The sequence below is a fragment of the Equus caballus genome, chromosome 3, assembly GCF_041296265.1.
Source record: "Equus caballus isolate H_3958 breed thoroughbred chromosome 3, TB-T2T, whole genome shotgun sequence".
NCBI lineage: Eukaryota > Metazoa > Chordata > Mammalia > Perissodactyla > Equidae > Equus > Equus caballus.
The window spans coordinates 31,678,857-31,701,235 of NC_091686.1; the positions used below are offsets into that span (position 1 = coordinate 31,678,857).

Genomic DNA, 22,379 nt, shown 5'->3' on the forward strand with positions numbered 1-22,379 from the left:
AATTTTTATTTATTTATATTTTTTTGAGGAAGATTAGCCCTGAGCTAACATCTATTGCCAATCCTCCTCTTTTTGCTGAGGAAGACTGGCCCTGAGCTAACATCCGTGCCCATCTTCCTCTACTTTATATGTGGGACGCCTGCCACAGCATGGCTTGACAAGCGGTGCCATGTCCACACCCGGGATCCAAACAGGTGAACCCCGGGCCACCAAAACAGAACGTGTGTACTTAACCGCTGTGCCACCAGGGCTGGCCCCTGTTTTTTTTTTTTTAAGATTGGCACTTGAGCTAACATCTGTTGCCAATCTCCTCTCTTTTTTTTCTTCTCCCCAAGGCCCCCCAGTACATGTTGTATATTCTAGTTGTGAGTGCCTCTGGTTGTGCTGTGTGGGACACCACCCCCGCATGGCCCGATGAGCGGTGCCATGTCCGTGCCCAGGATCCGAACCAGTGAAACCCTGGGCCACTGGAGCAGAGCGCGCAAACTTAACCACTCGGCCACAGGGCCAGCCCCCTTTTCTTTTTTTAATTATTATTTTTAACTGAGGTATAAGTTATATACCACAGAATTCATCCTTTTAAAGTGTGCAGTTCAGTGGGTTTAGTATACACACAACGTTGCGCAGCCATCACCACTGTCCAATTCCAGGACACTTAGTCACCCCAAACAGAAACCCACACCCACTGGGGTCACTCGCCGGCACCCCACACTTGTTCCCACAAAAATGGGTCCAGCTGTCCATGTCTGACTTTTTCACGTGCCTGAGTGAGCCCAGGACCCTGACGGGTGCTGGCTCCAAGTATTAACTAAAGACGTGGGAAATCCCCCCTTCCAGGCAGGCTGTGTCGCCAACAACGCAATCATCAGAGGAAACACCGTGATGGGACAGCCCACGGAGGGCGCCTTGGTCGCCCTGGCAATGAAGGTGGGAAATCTCGGGCGGTCTGAGCGAATGAGGAATGGGGGAGCTTAGTGACAATGGGAGAAAATGGCCCCAGACATCCTCAGGCCGTCCGCTGACTGGTGGAAGAGATGGGCTCTGAGATGCTGTGTGGCTCCAGAACATTCCGCAGGCCTCTAACCCCTTTCCAGTGATTCCGTAAGAGTTGGGGAAACCGAGGCTCAGAGATGTCAAGTAAGTGGCCAGAAAGCCATCAAAGAGCGAATGAATGTCAGGCCGGGCAAGGCCCCCAGGCTGTGACAGCAGGCCACCCCACTAACCCAGGCTTTCCGTTTTGGGAAATTGTTACGTCCTCAAGTCTGAAACCTTCCTCCTGGCAGAAACCCCTCGGGCTTTTGTTTCGAGCAGATTTCAGCTTCTAGCTGAATTCTAGCTTAGATTTCTGCTCGAGCTGGTTAGAGTAATGAATCTTTTAAATGGACTGACGTTGCACAAAGATTGGTTTAGGAAGACTCACCGACAGTGCCCCAATCTATTATCCCAGATGGACTTAAGCGACATTAAAGATTCATACGTGAGAAAAAAAGAGATCCCCTTCAGTTCGGAGCAGAAGTGGATGGCAGTGGAGTGCAGACCCAAGAACGAGGTGAGTGTGTCTCCGCCCCTTTCCTACCCCCCCCCCCCAAAGCAAGATGCAGCCGTCAGGGAGAAGCGTCTAGAGTTCCTATCTGCTTCTTCAAGGGTCCAGATATGTGAAAATACAGTTGATAGCAACAAACCTTGGATCCTCTCGAGTCCATTTCTGAGATTTTCGTCTGAGTCACTGGTTCTCGTACTGGGGTCTCTGGGCCAGCAGCACGTGCAGCCCCTCGGAATTTGCTAGGAAATCAGATCCTCAGGCTCCGGAAATTCCAGGGCTGGGAGCCAGCACTCTGTTTGCTGGGGCTTCCGAGCACGCTCTGCTGGGAGACTCGCCGGCCTGTAATATAATTATTGATTAGTGCGCAGCCATGAGCTCCCACTGACCCCAACCCCATCGCCAGCTTGTCTTCCATCCCAGTGCGAGTTCTTCACACACATGAGCTCGTCAGCTGTCACCGTGGGGAACAATCCTTCATCCCTCAAGAGGGATCCAGGAGGCGCATCCCAACATCCACCACAAATGGTGTGAACCGTGAGCTCACACGGACACACATGCACACGGACATACACGCATGTGCACATGTTACAAGTGACTAGAGGAATATGTACCAAACGAGAATGATTACCCCTGGCTGGGGATTACAGCTGACTTTGTTTCCTTTTTTTCTTTTTAATTTTCTGCAGCTTTCCAGATTTTCTACAGTGAAAAAAAGCTTTTTTTTAGAAAAAGAGTTTTTTATTGCCTTCCAGCTTTTTCTCCACCTTTCCCTTCTCTCCCACGCCTCCTGGAATCTCTCACGTTTTGCCCATGCTGAGATTTCTCATCTCATTGGGGGCAGTGGGTGGCTCGGCCAGTTTATCCCAGGTCTTTGCCATGCGTGGATGGGCACACAAATTCTGGGTGCATACAGGGGTTATGAATTTTTAAAAATGTTTGAATACCTTCAAATCTTTTTTTCCCCCAAAAGCAATGGTAATATATTCTCATCAGAAAAAATTATAGAAATGTGACTTAAAAAGTGGAAGGTCCTTGTAGTTCTGCCCTCTTCTCTCCCTACCCACCCCGCTCCCCAGCCCTTCAGTCTGGGAGAGAGCGTCCCAGACTCTAAATGTAAGCATCGCAACACGTGGCATGGGAGTTTGAAAACAGGGTCATGCTGTGTATAGCATTTGCACTTTGCTCTTTTCCCTTAAAATGATGTCTGGGGCATGTTTCCCTGTCAGTTACACGAGCTCATTCACGGCCCACCGTGAGCAGGTGGGCACTGGGCTGATGCTGGGGATCCAGTATGACCACAGCACCCGCCACTGAGTCCAGCCGGGACAGAGCTTAACAAATGCACAAGCAAACAGTCAGCTACTCATGTGGCTTCACTCTCACGAGCCCAGTGCAGGGGGGAACGAGATGGAAATGGTGCCTGCAACAGTCTACCTGAAATAGACATCTCGCAGTCAATGACATACCTAAAGGCATGACACCGACTGGGATGTGACCAATTAAAGAAATGTATGGGATGCTCTGGGCGACATTAACAAGGGGACTGAACGTACAGCAGGGGAGGTGCAGATCAAGCTCGCTCCTTGTCTGGGCTGCGTAGTATTCCATCGTGTGGCTCTCTTGTGGCTTCTCTGACCTGTCCTGTGTTGGTGAGTGATGACAGTCCACTATAAACCCCTCCGTCAACATCTCTGCGTGGATGAGGTGACGGTCACGAAGGGCTGAAGCATCCAATGACAGCACATTTTTTTCCCATTTGTCCTTTTCAAGGAACAGGAAGACATTTATTTCATGAAGGGGGCCTTTGAAGAAGTGATCCGTTACTGTACCATGTACAACAACGGGGGCATCCCCCTGCCACTGACGCCCCAACAGAGATCCTTCTGCCAGCAGGAGGAGAAGAGGATGGGCTCGCTCGGCCTGCGGGGTGAGTGCCTGCGGCTCGGGCCCCGAGCTTCAAGTTTGCGTGTCATATTGAACTTGCGAGCACATAATGCGGGGTCCTTAGTCAGCACGGTGACCGATCGCAATGGCAGTCGGACGGTGTGTACTGGAAGCCAAGCAAGTGTAGAATTCATGGCCAGATGAGAGATAGAGAGCCCCCACCCCAGGCCAGCCCCCCAGTGACACCTGTTAGCTCAGGCGTGTCCCAGGGTGCAAGAAGACTGGGAGCCCACCCTCCTGAGTTTTCTAAGGTGGGCGAATGGGATGCACCAGAAACATCGGTTTTCCTGGTTGGTCTTCGCACCTGTCGCTGACTGTCAGGAGAACCCAGAGCGCTTTTAAATCGAGGCAGACCTCCCACTCCCTGGCTGTTCCCAGTTTTCCGCACCGGGGCCAGCGCCCTCCCTGACAGCCTGACATTAGACGCATGCTTCCCATGGTGTCATTTGTCAGCCTGCCCGTTTCCAGACAGAGTGTTTACAGACACCCTGGAACACTCGTTTTCTCTCAGGGAACACGAGGAGTGTTGGCCTTGCCAGCCTGGTTCCAGCCGCCCTGGTTTCCCCCTCGGGGAACAGAAATGACAAGTGGCCGGCAGCTCACTGACGAGCGTGCAGAGCAAGGACAGAGCAGCTGCCGGGCTGAGGTTGGCGAACACCGAGCCGTTTGTCGTCCCTTCCTGAGTGAGGGTGTGTCCCCCCAAAGCAGAGGCGTTGACACATCTCAGGGTCCCCCAGAACGGTCTGTGCTGTGCCAGGTCTAAAACAGGCCTGCAGGTAAAGGCTGTGCCTCGGTTTCCCCACCTGGAGAAGGCAGGCACGGCAGCAGGTGCTGTGGGGGCAAGTCCGTGGAGGAGGGGGGCTTGGAAGAGAACGGGTGCATCTTTGGCTGTTGTTACAACTGATACAAGCTGTAAAGTAACTACGCATCTGCTCACGTCACACGACTCCCAACACTGACACAGCATCACTGAAGAACCGACAGATTAATAAGCATGTCTCCCACCTGTTACTGACCCCTGGCCAGCTGACCAGCCAGCTGAGGTCAGTCGTGGCCACAAGCCCTCTAAGTCCACGCCTGCTCCTGGCGCTTCCCCCCAGTTGGGCCCCGCTCGTGTGCCGGGCACCCTGCCACGTGCCGCACTGAGACCACTCCCTGAATCCCCACCGAGCTGCTGCGAGGCCCAGAGAGGTTGAGGAACCAGCCTGAGCCACACAGCTAGTCCATAGTGGAGCCAGCGCTTAAACTCAGACCTGTCTGGCTGCAAAGCGTTGGAACCTAAAGACCCATTCTGGGCCTCAAAGGTGAATGTGATGAGGGTTGGTCAGCCGTGAAGATGGGCCAGGACTCCACCTCCACCCCCAGTCAAGCCTCGATCCTCTCATATTTATAATGGATCATCTCCAACCTGCCTCCCGGAAAAGTGTATCCTGGGGACTGGAGATAGAGAGACCCGTGGTCTTCCCCAGCCCACAGCAGAGCAGAGGCAGAGGGCACGTGCCTCATCTCCCAGCGAGTGTGAATGGAGGGCCTACTGTGGGCGAGGCGCAGAGACACGCCAGGGACTCAGGCCCCACAGATGTGGGAGCCCCCAGAGGGGTGCAGGCTTCAGACGCCAGCCCCTAAAAAGGATGAAGACCCCACAGAGTGACAAGGAGGGTGAGGGTGACAGGAGCAGAGGCGGGAGTGGGGTCCTCTGGGCACAGAGAGTTTGCAGACTCTTTCCGGGACTGAGAGCACAGTCATGATGGGTCTTCAAGGATTTGCGGACCCCAGGGGCAGGGTGGGGAGGGGAGCACTGGGAATGGGGAGGACTGACCCCCGCACCATTAGCACATGACACCGGCACACGGCACCCACACCGTTGGCACACAGTGCCCACATTATTGGCAAACGGCGCCCACGTTATTGGCACAGTGTTATGACAGAGCAAGAAGGAGGCACAGCTGGAGACTTCTTGGCCACAGCCCCCTCTAGTGTCATAGGTGACAAAGTAAGGTCAGTTGTCACCCCACCCCCACTCGGAGCACTGCCCCCAGGAGCCGGGCCCAGCTTCTGTGCCGCTGAGACAACCACGGCCAACAGGAGCCAGCAGCCAGCGTCCTCTCACCTGTGTCGCCCTCCCACACGTTCTCTTGACCTTTGGTAGCTGCTGGAGGTGACAGAGGAGTGAGCACAGAGCAAATGAAGGGCAAGAACTGCCAGGAACCCCCCCGTGTGCCACCTCACAGGTTTTCTTGTGGCCACTCTGGTTGGGTGGGGCTGGGATTTTATGCCACCAGCGGACAAAAGTTGTCTTTCCTGCTGGGCCAGTCGTCCAGCATTTCTCTGGGTTTGGGGTGAGTAATCAAGATCCCTGCCCTGCACAAGCCTGACGGCCTCAGGGCAGACCCTTGCCTCCCTTCTGTGGTCCAGGAACTGGACGTTCAAGCCCCTTGCAGACAGAAGAGGCTCTGGGACGCGATGGGGGCGGGGGCTGACTAAAACCCACCCCCTCGGCCCCCAGTGAACTTTCCACGGGTCTCGTTCTCTCCTCAGTGCTGGCCCTGGCTTCTGGGCCCGAGCTGGGAGCACTGACATTTCTGGGTCTCGTCGGAATCATCGACCCACCGAGAGATGGCGTGAAGGAAGCGGTACAGGTGCTCTCTGAGTCGGGCGTGTCTGTGAAAATGATCACGGGAGATGCTCTGGAGACGGCCTTGGCGATAGGTGAGCGGGGAGCAGAGCCGGGGGTGAGGAAGAAGGGGTCTGCCCGTCCTTTCCAGCGGGGCGCTGCCGTTGGCTAATCCTCGAGACGAGCACCTGCCTTCCAAGCACTTAGAACAGAGCTGAGATTCATGGACCAGCGCTCCACCCTTGAGGATGCTGTCTCTGAAATGTTGGCGGGTTCTCCAAAAGGGGAGAAGACCTTATGTATTCTGAGAAGCTCCTGTATGCCAGGGGCCTCCATCCGTGATCTCACTTCATCTTCACAAGCAGCATCATTCCCGGTGTACAGTTCCAGGCTGGCTTCTGCCACTAGCTGTGTGCCCTTAGCAAATCATTGAACCACTCTGACCCTCAGGCTCTTCATCAGCAGAGGGTTAACAGCCCTCCTCCTTGCAGTTTACTTATTACTGCTATGAGGGTTGTCACGCCTTGGTTTTCTTACCCCTCTGTCTTGAGGCAGCCTGGTACTGTGAAAAGAGCATAGACTCTGGAATCAGACAGAATCATGTCAGCTTACAAAATTACCAATTACCAGCTCCATGACCTTGAGGAAGTCACTTCCCTCTCAGTTTCCCGATCTTTAAAGCTGGGATAAGAAGGCCTCTCTTGCAACTTAATTCCGTGGCAGGTGCTCAGGATGCGGTTGCCATCGTGGTTTTGTTGTGGATTCTCTGCGGCCAAGGCAGGGGCTGAGGTCAGGGCGGGTGGAGGCAGGGGCAGCCCTCAGAACGGGTCCTCCCTCCCCCTGCAGGAAGGAACATCGGCCTGTGCAACGGGCAGCTGAAAGCCGTGTCCGGGGAGGAGGTGGACAGCATGGAGCAGGACGAGCTGGCTGACCGCGTGCGGAAGGTGGGGGCCTCCCAGGGCTCCGGCCGAGGGGCCTGTGTCCAGCTCTGCATGCACTGACCCGGCTCTTTCACGTCTCTGTGTCCAGGTGTCCGTCTTCTTCAGGACCAGCCCGAAGCATAAACTCAAGATCATAAAGGTACGCCATGTGAGGGGACAGGCTGTCCCTCGTTTGTCCCTCAGGGTAAAGCCAGGGTGGCCGTGTCAGTGGCTCTGCCCCACGGGGTGGGCCAGGACTCATGCTGGCAGGAACCTCGGCCATCCTCAAGCTGTGGCCTCCTTCTCTAGGTCCAGGGTGGCTACACCAGTGGGGACCTTGTCCCAGCTTCTGGGGAGAGGACGACTGGGGGCCCTTGGCCACATACACCGAAAACAGCAGGAATTGAGTGGTGCCAAGGGAAAACTAAAAAGAGGCTAGCCTCCGTGAGTCGAGTGCTCTTCAGGGTATTCTTGTTATTAACTCCAAGCCTTGGTTTCCTCGTCTGTAAAATGGGGATAATATGAATGACATCAGCTGAGTCACAAGGTTGGCCAGAGGATTAGACGAAGCCAGGACTGTAGAGCTCTTGGCACAGTGCCTGGCACACAGCAGGTGCCGAGTAAAGAACTGACGTGATTTTCTGATTGTGCATCAAAAAATGGAAGCGCTGGAACGAGAGTCCTGCCGTGTGCTTGGTTTCCCTGCACACACGCGCTTTGAAAATGGGCTCTTTAACTCTGCTGGTGGTCGTGTTTTTTCTTTTATGTTATTTTTGGGGTTTTTTTAGTTCTACAGAGTAAATTTCTGTGCAAGTTATTCCTCAAAGGAAATGTTAATACTTACTGGGCACCGCGCGGTTTCAGGAGACGATTGTCGGTTATTATGTGGCCATGGTGATGGACAACACGTGCCAGCCTTTACTGTTGCCGGGCCATCACACCCGTGGTCTCAGCTGAGGCCTCACGACAGCCCCGAGAAGGAGGGACTGCTGCTCCCACTTTGCAGGTGGAGAAACTGAGGTTGAGAGGTCCAAGGCTGGCCCGGTTCCCACAGCCGGTGCAGGTGCAACTGGATTCAGACCCGGGCCAGCCAACTCCAGCGCCCTCCAGAGGCGCGGTCCCTGCTGTCAGCTGGCGGTGTGAGAGGCAGGGCAGCAGGCGGGAAGGAAGGGTCTAGAAGGAAGGTCCTCAGGCTGCAGGCCTCCAGTCGCCTCCTCTTTCCAAAGGCCTTGCAGAAGTCGGGGGCCATCGTGGCCATGACGGGGGACGGGGTGAATGACGCGGTCGCCCTGAAGTCGGCGGACATCGGGATCTCCATGGGGCAGACGGGCACGGACGTTAGCAAAGAGGCCGCCAACATGATCCTGGTGGACGATGACTTCTCAGCCATCATGTAAGTGGCTCTTCAGGGTTTTTTTAGTTGCAAAAACGCCTGGAGCAGCCAGGTGCCCCCTGGGATCTGCTGCGCTGGAGACACGAGGTGTCCCCAGACCCGCACACCACTTAAAGCAGGGTCATGGGGCCCCCCTGAGGTTGGTGGCACGCAGCACCCAGGGGAATGTTACAGACAAGTGCAGCAGAACCGTAATTTGCAGCCTGAGGGTGCATTTCAGGCACTGATGGAAAATGCGGGGTGGGGCATACAGAAGAGGTGCATGTGGCCTGTGAACGGTAGCTGGTTATACGGGAATCCTAGACCAGCCCTAGTGCCAACAGCAAGGGCCTGGCAGACTATGTGGCCATCAAAAATCATGGTTTGGGGCCGGCCAGGAGGCGCAGCGATTAAGTTCGCACATTCCTCTTTAGCGGCCGGGGGTTCACTGGTTCAGATCCCAGGTGCGGACATGGCACCGCTTGTCAAGCCATGCTGTGGCAGGCGTCCCGCATATAAAGTAGAGGAAGATGGGCACAGATGTTAGCTCAGGCCCAATCTTCCTCAGCAAAAAAGAAAAAATCATGTTTTAAAAAAACATTTTAATGACACAGAAAAATGCTCACACTGTAGTGTTAAGTGAAAAAAGCTAAAAATGAACATATTCAGTTTGAGTGGAGTGTTGTGTTTGTGTCACTATGTATGTTTCATGCATTGACAGAGATTGGACAGAAATGCCCAAAGCATTAATACAGATGCCAACTCTAGGTTCTGAGGTTCTGAAAAATCTGTTTTCTCCTGTTTCACTTTTCTGTATTTTTCTCTGGATAAATTTACCTTTCCTCTAGTTCTAATTTTAATTAGTTCTAATTAAGACTTCACTCATAGGTAAATCGCAGTAATTGGGGCTGGGAGAAAAGTTGTCTTAAGCCTGATACCAAAAATCTGAACCCACATTGAAGTTTGGTGTGCTGATCGACTTTATAAAAGGCATCTTTTCTTTACTAATGGATTCACCATGGGAATCCTTAAAACACATCGTCCTGAGGAAAAGAAAAAAATGCAGTTAATATATATATAGCCCTTCAGTTTTAGTTCTTTTGCAGAATTTTCTAGTAAAACAGAGGAGGAATTAGTTCTCTACGTTTGTGACTCAAGATCAAGTTTTTTAAAGGACTTCTGCAAAAAGTGTTCTAAAAATACAGTAGTTGATGTCTTCAACCTCCTAGCCCTCCCTTCTTGCCGCTCCTGGATCCAGGGACCAGGTTTACTGGGTCTGCTGTGCCTCTTGTCGTGGGTGACCCACCGAGGCACGTTAGGCCCCTCAAGAGGCCTGGGCAACGGCTGGGGCCCCGGGCTCGGGTGACAGAGTAACTGACAGTCCTTGGACAGAAGGGCCATCATGGCTCGGGGACCTGTCCCCAGCGGCTGATGGCACCCATTAGCACATCATCCTCCTTACGGGTGTGTCTCCGAGAACGCCAGCCAGGGAGGACGGGAGGAAAGGGTCCGAGCATGTCACCCCTGGGTGGCAGCATGACTTCCTTTAGCAGCTGACGGAGCCGAGCGCACGTTTCCGCCAGGCCCCCTCTGTGAACAAACCCTCTCTGCTCTCTCGCAGGAATGCAGTGGAGGAAGGCAAGGGGATTTTCCATAACATCAAAAACTTTGTCCGATTTCAGCTGAGCACGTAAGTCGAGCATCCCCACTGCCGCCAGGTGCTGCGTCTGCCTCTGGCGAGCGGCCGTTGACGGTGCCGTGTGTCTGCCGCTTGTGTCCCGCAGGAGCATCTCGGCCTTGAGCCTCATCGCTCTGTCCACTGTGTGCAACCTGCCCAACCCTCTCAATGCCATGCAGATCCTATGGATCAACATCATCATGGACGGGCCACCCGCGCAGAGGTGAGGCACCAGGCTGGCCGGGAGCACTTGTGCCAGGCTCCACTGACTGTACCCCTTCTCTGTGCAGGGGCCCGGGGCTACAGAGATGGGCAAAGACAGTCGCTGGCTGTCAGGAGTCCCAGGAAACTTAAGTGTGGTGCATTGGGTCGGGGGAGGGAGACAGAGTGGAATGCACTGGACACTGGAGAAAGCACCTATGCAGGCAGAACTGTCTGCCCCCCTGCCTGGAATGCTGTCCCTGGGCTACCTGCGTGGCCCAATCCCTCTCTTCATTCAGCTCACCACCTCCAAGAAGTCCTCCCGGATTACTCTAACAGCAGCCTCCTCACTCTCAGTCACCTTACCCTGCTTTATTTTTCCCTGGAGGGGAAAATATACATAGATTTCCTTATTTATCTGATTATAATCCATCTCCCCTTGAGAGTCAGCTTCACGGAGGCAAGACTTTTGCTTCGTTCTCTGCAGAATCCCTGGCTCCTGCAACAGTTCCTGGCACGTAGGTGCTCAGTAAATTATCAGCTGAATGAATGAATGAGAAGGGACGGCTAGGCTAGCTGAATGATGCAGGAGAAAGAGCGAGCTTGCATTCAGGAAGCCCTGCAGGACCAAGCCAGCATCACTGGGTCTGAGCACATAGAGGTGCTGTTTCAAATGGGGTGGGCTCTCGTTACCGGGATTAACTTAACCGTCACCGTGACAGCTGCCGAGGGAAGGAGGGTCCTCCTTTATTCCCTCCAGGCCCAGCACGAGGCTCACCTCTTCTACACGCTCTCCCTGGGCATGGGGCCGTGAGCACAGCTGGACCGCGGCTGCGTCTGCACAGAGTGGGGCCCCACCCCGCCTGCTCCCTCCTCAGTGCCCCCGCGCTGTCTGTTGTGGGTCCAGCATCAATCCCACTGTTTCAGAGTCGGCTGAAGGCAACTGTTGCTCAGTTGATGGGGGGTCTCCGTGGCGGGGCCTGGATCCCATTTACCCACGCCAGCTGGCACGAGGCCAGGCCCAACCTGGGCAGGGGGGTGAGGGGGTCCCCGCATGGTGATACAAATTGCCTGAGCATGAGGAGTGACCAGGCGTGGATCCAGGACCACAGTGTGGTCAGCCGCTGGGGGTGGCTTTCCATCCCCGTGTTTGGGGATGGCTGGAGATGGGCAGGCATGAGGGTGGAGGGGGTAGACGGCTGCCCATGGGGTCCAGGCTGTTGGGGAGCACCCCGGAAGCAGCTGAGGGTCTGGGCGGTTAGGGAGAGGTCCAAGGATGTGAGGACGGGGAGGTCCCCGTGAGACTGGGAGCACCCCAGGTTCAGGCAGGACAACCCGGAGTCATTTGCCAACTAGCGCATCTGCTTCAGGGGTCCTTATTTATTTAATTGTTGCACGTCTTTTCAAAACCACCCTTTCTCTGTGGCCTTTTCAAAGTGTCCCGTTTTGTTCTGAGCAGCTTGGGGGTCGAGCCGGTTGACAAGGACGCCCTCCGGCAGCCGCCGCGGAGCCCCCAGGACACGATCCTCAGCAGAGCCCTCATCTCGCGAATCCTCCTGTCGGCTGCCGCCATCATCAGCGGGACCCTCTTCATCTTCTGGAAAGAGGTGAGGAAACTCCTCGCTGGCTCGTCCAACGAGAGGGTTCCCCGAGGGCCTGTGTGGTGGCCGACATGGGGCTGGGCTGTGTGGGAAGCAGGGCGCACGCTCCCTGCCCTGGCCCCCATGGGGCTCAGGACCATGCAGGGGAGACAAACGTACATACAGGGGATCGATGGGGCTGGGTGGTAGAGGGCAGGGGGCTGGCAGCTGACTTTGCAGAGGTGGGACAAGGCGGAAGGATGTGAGGCCTCGGGGCAGAGAAAAGAATCCACATTTTTTTTCTAAATAGGACACGATGCCATTCTTCTTTCTGTTATCACCAGGAAGCAATTTGAAATCTAAAAAGGACTCCAGGCTTAGTCCCTGGAGGTGTCTGGTTGCAGGATCTTGTTACGGGTCACCTCTTCGGGGCCCACAGGCTCAGGGAGGCCCCGTGCCGTGACATCCAGTGACCCCGATGGAAGGTTAGGCAGGTGGTCGGTCTCCACCTGCCCACGTGCAGGACGGGAGTGTTGCAGTCTATGAAATCCTTGACAAAAAGGTCTTCATTTGAGTGTAGTCCAATTTACCCATTATACTTTGTGGTTAGCATTTTGCGTCTTGTTTAGTAAAATTTTACCTATCCCTATTTTTTTTTCTTCTGAAAGCTTTAGTTTTACCTTTTACATTTACAATCTACCTTGGTTTGTTTTATATGGTATAAGTAAGGGTTAAAAGCCACCATTTCTCACTTTCTCTCGAGCAGCCGCTCTGCCCCAAGAGGAGCAGCTTTGCTTTTTTCCGAATTCTCCTTGCCGGGCCGGTGGCGGAGGCCCCACTTTAGTCCAGCCCGTGTGCTCAGCCTGCTGGAGGGAGAGGCGCAGGCCTGCCCGTCCTAGCCCCGCGGTCCTCGGCGTGGGGCCCCGCAGCATCCGCGTCCCCGGAGCCTGGGAGAAACGCAGAGCTCCTGAGCCGTCTCTCTCCACACACGTCCCGGGGGAGCCTGCTGCGAACTGCGCTCCAGCAGCTGAGCTCAGGCAGGAGTGGTGGCTGCTGCCTGGGCCAGAGCGAGGTCCCTCACTGCTCACATCAGGCATGGGAAGCTGGGGAGAACTGCCCAGAACCTTGTCATCGTGAGTCGTTCTCACCTTCGGTTCCAGCTCTGCCCCCGAGATGCAGCCAAAACGAGACCTGACTCGGGTCCTGCAGGGGCGCCAAAGCCAGGGCGGGGGTCCGCGGCCTCCCCCGCTCAGCCTCAAAGGCCCTAGTCCATTCTCTTTTTTCCTTCTACATCCTCACCAACACTTGTTATTGTTCTTTTTTTTTTAATTGAGGTCATATTGGTTTATAACATTGTGTAATCAGGTGTCCGTTATTATATGTCTCTGTGTAGACTGCGTCGTGCTCACCCCCAATGGTCTAGGCTTTATCCATCACCATACATGTGGGCCCCTTTACCCCTTGCACCCACCCTCTTACCCGCTTCCCCTCTGGTAACCACTAATCCATTCTGTTTATCTATGTGTTTATCTTCCACATAGGAGTGAAATCATACGGTGTTTGTCTGTCTCTGTCTGGTTTATTTCACATAGTATAAAACCATCGAGGTCCATCCATGTTGTTGCAAATGCGATGGTTTTGTCTTTTTTATGGCTGAGCAGCATTCCATTGTGTATACACCACATCTTCTTCATCCATTTATCAGTTGGTGGGCAGTTGGGTTGCTTCCACATCTTGGCTATTGTGAATAATGCTGCAGTGAAAACAGGGCTGCAGAGATCTCTTTGAAGTATTGATTTCAAGTTCTTTGTGTAGATACCCAGTAGGAGGATGGCTGGGTTGTATGGTATTTCTTTTTTTTTTTTGAGGAAGATTAGCCCTGAGCTAACTACTGCCAAACCTCCTCTTTTTGCTGAGGAAGACTGGCCCTGAGCTAACATCCGTGCCCATCTTCCTCTACTTTGTATGTGGGATGCCTACCACAGCACGGCTTGCCAAGTGGTGCCATGTCCACACCCAGGATCCGAACTGGCGAACCCCGGGCTGCCAAAGTGGAATGTGCACACTTAACCGCTGCGCCACCGGGCTGGGCCCCCTGGTATTTCTATTTTTAATTTTTTGAGGAGGCTCCATACTGTTTTCCATAGTGTCTGCACCAGTTTGCATTCCCACTCAAATGGGAATGAGTGGTCCCTTCTCTCCACATCCTCTCCAACACATATTATCTCTTGTCTTAATTATAGCCACTCTGATGGGTGTGAGGTGATAGCTCATTGTAGGTTTGATCTGCGTTTCCCTATGGTGAGTGATGCTGAACATCTTTTCACGTGTCTGTTGGCCGTCTGTGTATCTTCTTCTGTTCATCTCCTCTGCCCATTTTTTGAGTGGATTGTTTGTTATTTTCTTGTTGAGTTGTATGAGTTCCTCATATATTTTGGAAATTAACCCCTTGTTGGATAAATGATTTGCAAATATTTTCTCCCAGTTGGTGGGTTGTCTTTTCGTTTTGTTCCTGGTTTCCTTTGCCTTGCAGAAGCTTTTTAGTGGGATGTAGACCCATTTGTTTATTTTTTCTTTCATTTCCCTTGCGTGAGTAGACATGGTATTTGAAAAGATGCTGCCAAGACCGATGTCAAAGATGGTACTGCCTATGTTTTCTCCTAGGAGTTTTACGGTTCACATCTTACCTTCAAGTCTTTAATTCATTTTGAGTTGATTTTTGTGCATGGTGTAAGGTAGCGGTCTGCTTTCATTCTTTTGCATGTGGCTGTGCAGTTTCCCCAACACCATTTATTGAAGAGACTTTACTTGCTCCATTATATGTTCTTGGCTCTTTTGTCAAAGATTTGCTGTCCGTAGATATGTGGTTTTATTTCTGGGCTTTCAGTTCTGTTCCATTGATCTGTGCACCTGTATTTGTGCCAGTACCATGCTGTTTTGATTATTGTAGCTTTGTAGTATATTTTGAAGTCAGGGATTGTGATGCCTCCAGCTTTGTTCTTTTTTCTCAGGATTGCCTTAGCTATTCGGGGTCTTTTGTTGCCCCATATGAATTTTAGGATTCTGTGTTCTATTTCCCTGAAGAATGTCATTGGGATTCTGATTGGGATTGCATTGAATCTGTAGGTTGCTTTGGGTAGTATGGACATTTTTAACTATGCTTATTCTTCCAATCCAAGCACATGGAATGTCTTTCCATCTCTTTATGTCATCATCGATTTCTTTCAATAATGTCTTATAGTTTTCAGTGTATAGGTCTTTCACCTCCTTGGTTAAAATTATTCCTAGGTGTTTTATTCTTTTTGTTGTGACTGTAAATGGTGTTGTATTCTTGAGTTCTCTTTCTGCTAGTTCATTATTAGTGTATAGAAATGCAACTTTGAATGTTTGGTAGAATTCTCCAGAGAAGCCATCTGGTCTTGGACTTTTGGGGGGAGGTTTTTGATTACTGTTTCACTCTCTTTACTTGTGATTTGTCCATTCAGATTCTCTGTTTCTTCTTGGTTCAGTTTCAGAAGGTTGTATGAGTCTAAGAATTTATCCATTTCTTCTAGATTGTCCAGTTTGTTGGCATATAGTTTTTCATAGTATTCTTTTATAATCCTGTGTACTTCTGTGGTATCTGTTATAATTTCTCCTCTTTCACTTTTAATTTTATTTATTTGAGCCTTCTCTCTTTTTTTTTTTTTTTAGTGAGTCTGGCTAAGGCTTTGTCTATTTTGTTTATCTTCTCAAAGAACCAGCTCTTAATCCCATTGATCCTTTCTATTATTTTCTTAGTCTCTATTTCATTTATTTCTTGAAAGGTTTTTGTTTTGGGTAACTTTTTTTCTCTTTTTTTGGTGAGGAAGATTGGCCCTGAGCTAACATCCATTGCCAATCCTCCTCTTTTTGCTTGAGGAAGATTGTTGCTGAGCTAACAGCTGTGCCAATCCTCCTCTATTTTATACGTGGGAAGCTGCCACAGCATGGCTTGCTAAGTGGTACTAGGTCCATGCCTGGGATCTGAACCTGTGAACCCTGGGCCACTGAAAAGGAGCATCCCAACCTAACCACTATGCCACTGGGCAGGCCTGCATTTCATTTATTTCTGCTCTAATTTTTATTATTGCCCTCCTTCTGCTGACTTTGGGCTTTGTTTGTTCTTCTTTTTCTAGTTCTGTTAGGTGTAGTTTAAGATTACTTATTTGAGGTTTTTGTTTGTTGAAGGAGGCCTGCATTGCTATAGATTTCCCTCTTAGCACCACTTTTGGGGCATCCCATAAGAGTTGGTATGTTATGTTTTCATTTTCATTTGTCTCCAGGTATGTTTTTTATTTCTCCTTTGATTTCTTCATTGATCCAATGGTTGTTCAGTAGCATGTTATTTATTCTCCATATATTTGTGACTTTACCAGCCCTTTTCTTATAGTTTATTTCTAGTTTCATAGCATTGTGGTCAGAAAAGATGTTTGATGTGATTTCTATCTTGGATTTGTTGAGGCTTGCCTTGTTTCCCAACATATGGTCTATCTTTGAGAATGTTCCATGTGCACTTGAGAAGAATGTCTATTCTGCTGTTTTCGGATGGAATGTTCTATATGTATCCATTCAGTCCATCTTGTCTAATGTATCATTGAAGTCCACTATTTCCTTGCTGACATTCTGTCTGGATGCTCTGTCCACTGATGTGAGTGGGATGTTAGTCCCCTGCTATTGTTGTGTTGCTGTCAATTTCTCCTTTTAGGTCTGTTAATAGTCGCTTTCTGTACTTTGGTGCTCCTGTGTTAGGGGCATATATATTCATAAGTGTTATGTCCTCTTGATGGAATGTCCCTTTTATCATTATATACTGCCCCTCTTTGTCTCTCACTGCCTTTTTTATCTTGAAATCTACTTTGTCTGATCTAAGTATGGCAACATCTGCTTTCTTTTGTTTGCCATTTGCTTGGAGTATCGTCTTCCATCCCTTCACTTTGAGCCTCTGTTTGTCTTTAGAGCTGAGATGTGTTTCCTAGAGGCACTGTGTTGTTGGGTCTTGTTTCTTAATCCAACCACTCTGTGTCATTTGATTGGAGAATTCAATCCATTTAGAGTGATTATTGATCTGTGAGGGCTTAATGCTGCCATTTTCTCTCTTGTTTTCCAGCTGATCTATATCTCCACTGTTCCTGTTCCCTTGCATTTCTGTCTGCCATTTCAGTTTGGTGGGTTTCTCAGTTTTCTCTTTATTTGTGATTTGTGTCTGTGCTCTGATTTCTTGTTTAGCGGTTACCATGAGGTTTGTATAAAAGATCTCATAGATGAGATAGTCCATTTTCTGATAGCCTCGTATCTCCATTAGCCAAAGAGCTTCCTTCCCTCTCCTCTTGCCCTTCTCAGTTATTGTTGTCACAAATTGTTCTTTTCTGTGTTGGGAGTTTGTGACTAAACTGACGTGTTTATAGTTATTTTGATGCTTTCCTTCTCTTTTATAATTAAATGTTTACTAACCTCTCCTGCTAGAGAGCTGCAATTTTCTGATTCTCTTTATCTCATTTTGTAAACCTTCGCTTTTTAGTTTCGGATGGGAGGGCCCCTTTCAACATTTCTTGTAAGGGAGACCTAGTGGTCATGAACTCTCTCAGCTTCTGCTTATCTGGGGAAGCTTATTTCTCCATCGTATCTGAAGGATGGTTTCACTGGATATAGTATTCTCCGCTGAAAGCTTTTGTCTTTCAGTATTTGGGATATATCATTCCATTCTCTGTCATTGACTTTTGCCAGTTTTACTATTTGCCTCAGAGAAGGTCTTTGTGCATTGATGTAATTAGGAGTTCTATTGACGTCGTATACTTGTAAGTCCAGTTCCTTCCCCAGGTTTGGGAAGTTCTCAGCTACTATTTCTTTGAACAAGCTCTCTGTTCCATTCTCCCTCCTTTCTCCCTCTGGAATACCTATAATCCTTATGCTGCTTTTCATAATTGAGTTGAATATTTCTTGAAGAATTTCTTCATTTTTTAAAAATCTTAGTTCTCTCTCCTCCACCTGAAGCATTTCTATATTTCTATCCTCTAAATCACTAATTCTGTTCTCCATAACGTCAGCTCTATTTTTTTATTGATTCTAGATTATTTTTCTTTCCTTTTTTTGCTTAGGAAGATTTGCCCTGAGCTAACATCTGTTGCCAACCTTCCTCTATTTTGTATGAGCTGCTGACACATCATGGCCACTGATAGATGAGTGGTATAGGTCCGTGCTTGGGAACCAAACCTGGGCTGCCAAAGCGGAGCTCACCAAACTTAACCACTAGGCCACTGAGGCTGGCCCTCTGGATTATTTTTTATCTCATTAATTGTGTTCTTCATGGCCAGAAGTTCTGTTTGGTTCTTTTTTAGAGTTTCGGTCTCTTTGGTGAAGTCTTCCTCCTGCTCATTAATTTTATTCCTGAGCTCACTGAACTGTCTTTCTGAGTTTTCTTGTAATCATTGAATTTCTTTATGACACTATTTTGAATTCTCTCTCATTTAGATTGTAAACTTCTGTGACTTCAGGATTGGTGTCTGGAGACTTGTCATTTTCCTTCTGCTCTGAAGTGTTACTGCAGCTCTTCATGGTGTTTGATGAATTGATCCTTTGCCGGTGCATTTGTGGTCATATCAGGTCGCAGATTCCAGCTGCCACCACTGAGGGGGAGCAGGAGCTCTGTGTTCTGATCCAGCCCATCTGCAGGGAGTTGTGCTAGTAGGACTGCTCTGCATTTTCATGGGCTGGCTGCAGCGACGTGGCAGGTCACGAACATGTGCGGGCGCATCCTCTGTGCTCTGCTGCCAGCAGGTCGCTCTGGGGCAGGACCGCTGCCCTCGACAGGGAACCGGACAAGCTGGTGTGCTAGGCAGGAGGGGATGGGCGCTTTCTTTCACACGCATGGGCCAAGTCTTCACTCACGCATGGTTCAGCTGACCTGCTGCGCTTAGTGGGGGCTCCTTTTTGGGGACTGAGCCGAGCCACTCAGTGGGGAGCGTTCTCACAAGTGGGGCCACCACGGCACAGTGGGTGCTCCCGTGGACTGGGCCACAACTCTGAAAGTGTTGACACGCAGGCTGGGCTGCCCCTGCCTCCTCTGACCGTCACGCTGGCCACTGTGTGAGGGCCCACAACTTAGATCGCTGCTCCCAGGGAGGGAGAGGGGGCCACTCACCTGGTTCCACTGCTTCCCGGGGATCCAGTCCCCCCGGCTTCAGATGCACGGCTGCAAGGATCTCTCAGGCATCCTAGTGTGTTGTATAGGGAATCTTGTTGGTTAATGAATGTCCATTTAGTTGTAACTTAGAGGACAGAGACAAAGGGAACAACTCACTCTGCCATGATGCTGATGTCACAGGTCCCAGTTCTCCATGGGGTCCATGTCCTGCCTTCCTTGTTGGAAGTGACATTCTGCTAAGTGGATGTAACTGTACCAGTGTCACCTCCCAGGAGGCAACGTCACCTGCTGTGGGAAGGGGCATCTCCTCTCCCTGTGCGGGGTTTCCACTCTCCAGTGTCGTGGCAGCCGAAATTCCTGAGGAAGGGCTGACGGCCCCCAGGTGCCCACAGAGGGGCCGGGCCCTGGAGTGGTCGGAGGACACACTTCACCAGGTCACCAAGACAAGGGAGGTCTTGATGAATTCCTAGTAAAACATCTACACTGCTGCGGCCTGGACACAGGAGTGGCCATTACAGCGTGGCCTACTGTGTGGACTGCCCCTCCCTCCCTGGCTCTCAGTCTGATGAGTATCTGAGGGAATCACGGTGTCTCCCTGGGACCCCCTCATCCTGTGCATGTGTTCCAGATCCCTGAAGACAGGGCAAGCACCCCACGTACCACAACGATGACTTTCACCTGCTTTGTGTTCTTTGACCTCTTCAACGCCCTGACCTGCCGCTCTCAGGTGAGACCCAGCTGATGGGGGCCACTCTCCTCTTCCCGTAGATGCAAATCGGGTCCCCAGTGAGAAACTCTGCGGTCCCCACCCGCCCCTCCGTGGCTCTCCCTCCACCCTGGCGTCTGTAGGCGTCCTTGTCTGAGCTGTGGGCTGTGTGCTGGCTGACGCACACCCCTCTCCTCCCACAGACAAAGCTGATATTCGAAATTGGCTTCCTCCGGAACCACATGTTCCTCTACTCGGTGCTCGGCTCAATCCTGGGGCAGCTGGCCGTGATTTACATCCCACCCCTGCAGAGGGTCTTCCAGACAGAGAACCTGGGGGTGCTCGGTGAGTGGAAGGGGTCACCGAGGCCAGGGCCACCCCATGCTGCCCCATCCCCCTGGGGAGTGGAACTGCAGAGCTTTCTAGGGTACGAAGTCCCTAGGTGGGGCCATTCTGTCCCCAAAAGGACCAGACTCATGCCTGGGCATCTGCATTGGGTTAAGAGGGTGACATGATGAAGCATGGAGACCCAGGGACCCACAGAGGACAAGGCACCTGTGGCAGGAGTAGGGCTGAGGGCGGAAGGGGACTTGGCATCCCAGCCCCCCTACCCCAGGGCAGGGGGCTCAGAGTGCACACAGCAGGTGCAGTGAGGCCTGGGGGCTGTGCCCCAATGGACCAAGTCTGGACTCAGCCCGTGACATGCCGCATGCCCCCAGCCCAGGAGCGAGTTTGCCCCTGTTGGCAGTGGGGGGTTTTCACAGTCCTGTGTGACATGGACACCTTACTTGGCCACAGGGAGCGGGCCCAGCCAGTAGTTCTTGCTGAAAGGGACACCATTTAATGACTGTGGCTCTCCAGGGGCCCCGACCATGCACACCCTGGTGCGGAACCCTGGGGACTCCGCTGGTTCTCACCCAGGCTTCCCGCAGATCCGAGTTCTTCCTCTGGAAGCTTCCTGGGGTGGCCTGAAGCTAGATGACAGGGAGCAGAAGTGGGAGGAGGGTGGGGTTGGGGAGGGGGAGGAGGTCACCTAGAGAGCAGCAGCAACCCGGGGGACTTCTCCTCCTCCTCCTCCCTTCCTTCCAGCCCTAGTTTCCATTGGCCAACCCCAGAGGGCCGGGGCTGGTGAGGCAGCCCCCCAAGGCAGAGCACAGGGTGGGCACAGGTCAGGCACATCTGTGAGGACCAGGAAATAATTCGTCAGGTCTGAGCACGGGGGGACAAGTCCATTGACAACTTTAGGGCAAGACTGGGGAACAACAGCTCTTTCTTGCCCAAAACCTAAAAAGCAGTGCCCTCTGAATGCCTGCAGGCACAGACAAGAGAAAGAACCGAAAGAAAATGTTTGTAATGGCGGTTTCCCTCCCCTGGGAATGAAGTCAGCTCACCAGATCTGAAGGGAGCCCTGTGGCTGTGCTTGGGCACCGTGCTGTCATGAGCTGTTGACCACAGGGAGCCAGGGAATGCTCTAAACCCCAAGATAGAGTGGGGTCAGCCGAGACTGGAGGCATCTGTCCCCAGGAAGGAGGGAGGGAGGGCTGGGCTGGGAGAGGGAGCGATGGTTGGGGGCGGCTGCTCTGAGCCGCCTGGAAAGGCCGGTTGGTCCTGTGGAGCCGGCTCTGCAGCATCCCGGATGCTGGCTGGGGGAGTGGAGAGGGCTGGTTCTCAGCTCCCAGCTCCTGGCCCCTCGCCTCTGTCTCTCTGTAACTAAGGATGAAGCATAAGGAACAGCGCTCCGCAGCAAAGGCTCCTGGGAGCTGTGTGGCGGACCCGTAGGCACCGCCACATGGCCTGCTGCCCCGATTCTGGCCAGAGTCCGGAGCGGGTGCAGCTGGGGCCAGGGGTACCACCTGTGCTCTCTGACCCTTTTCTCTTCTCACCTGTTGGCAGATTTGTTGCTTCTGACCGGGTTGGCCTCGTCCGTGTTCATTTTGTCAGAGCTGGTCAAACTATGTGAAAAACTCTGCTCCAGAGCCAGGAAAGCCCGGGTTCCCCAGGAAGCCGTATAGGGGCCCCGGCCCGTGGGAACTCCCTGAACCATCTCTATCTGCGTGACTGTGGCCCTGCCCCGGCCCCTCCTCAGAGGGCGTGTTCGGGCCGCCACAGCATTAGGTCACTCCCTCGTGGTTCTTCTCGGAAAACCAGCAGGAAGCTCGGGTCGCGTCCCCCGGTCACTCTCCCGCGGGGCTCTGGGACAGACGGTGGGGAGCCCGCACAGAAACAGCTCGCTATTTATTAAACCAATGCTTTTTATTAACCACGTCTGGCTACGTGTTTGCCACAGCTCGACGTGCCGCAGCCCGCTCATGGGGACTACACGGGCTGCTGGAAGGACGCGAAGATTGGCCGTGGGGACGGGGCCTGGGCTTCCGGTCACTTCTCTGCCCGATGTTGGCCCCTTTGAGGCCCCATTTCTTCATCTATAATATGGGGGCTTTGGGTATTTTTGTTCAGTGCTATGCCAGGGGCCCAATCATCATTTTGAAGGGTTTAGTCACTGGTTTCCCACACACGGCCGGGTTGGAACCCAGCCTCGTGTTCACGCCCACGGATATGGCAAGAAGCAGTCACGTCCTGAACGGCCGAGACAAAGGCCTCAGCTCTGAAGATGAACAGTGAGCTGCCCTGCCCTCCAGACCCAGGACCCGGGCTATTT

General features: G+C 52.1%; 1 protein-coding gene across 5 annotated transcripts in view; it reads left to right on the forward strand.

Annotated features, from left to right (window-relative positions):
* ATP2C2 (ATPase secretory pathway Ca2+ transporting 2) overlaps positions 1–21,980 on the forward strand; it is a 77,331-nt gene extending 55,351 nt beyond the window's left edge. For 3 of the 5 annotated variants that reach the window (XM_001499832.7, XM_023637418.2, XM_070262110.1), the window contains 13 exons: positions 838–927; positions 1,448–1,549; positions 3,314–3,470; positions 6,026–6,196; positions 6,948–7,045; positions 7,131–7,181; positions 8,248–8,414; positions 10,015–10,083; positions 10,178–10,294; positions 11,732–11,879; positions 19,643–19,741; positions 19,924–20,065; positions 21,614–21,980. In XM_001499832.7, the coding sequence (XP_001499882.3) occupies positions 838–927; positions 1,448–1,549; positions 3,314–3,470; positions 6,026–6,196; positions 6,948–7,045; positions 7,131–7,181; positions 8,248–8,414; positions 10,015–10,083; positions 10,178–10,294; positions 11,732–11,879; positions 19,643–19,741; positions 19,924–20,065; positions 21,614–21,732 (1,530 nt within the window). In that variant the 3' untranslated portion in view covers positions 21,733–21,980. Of the gene's footprint in view, positions 1–837; positions 928–1,447; positions 1,550–3,313; positions 3,471–6,025; positions 6,197–6,947; positions 7,046–7,130; positions 7,182–8,247; positions 8,415–10,014; positions 10,084–10,177; positions 10,295–11,731; positions 11,880–12,618; positions 13,204–19,642; positions 19,742–19,923; positions 20,066–21,613 lie in introns of those variants that run through there. The other 2 variants (XM_023637415.2, XM_023637416.2) reach the window with 2 other exon arrangements.
* Positions 21,981–22,379: the final 399 nt, after the last annotated feature.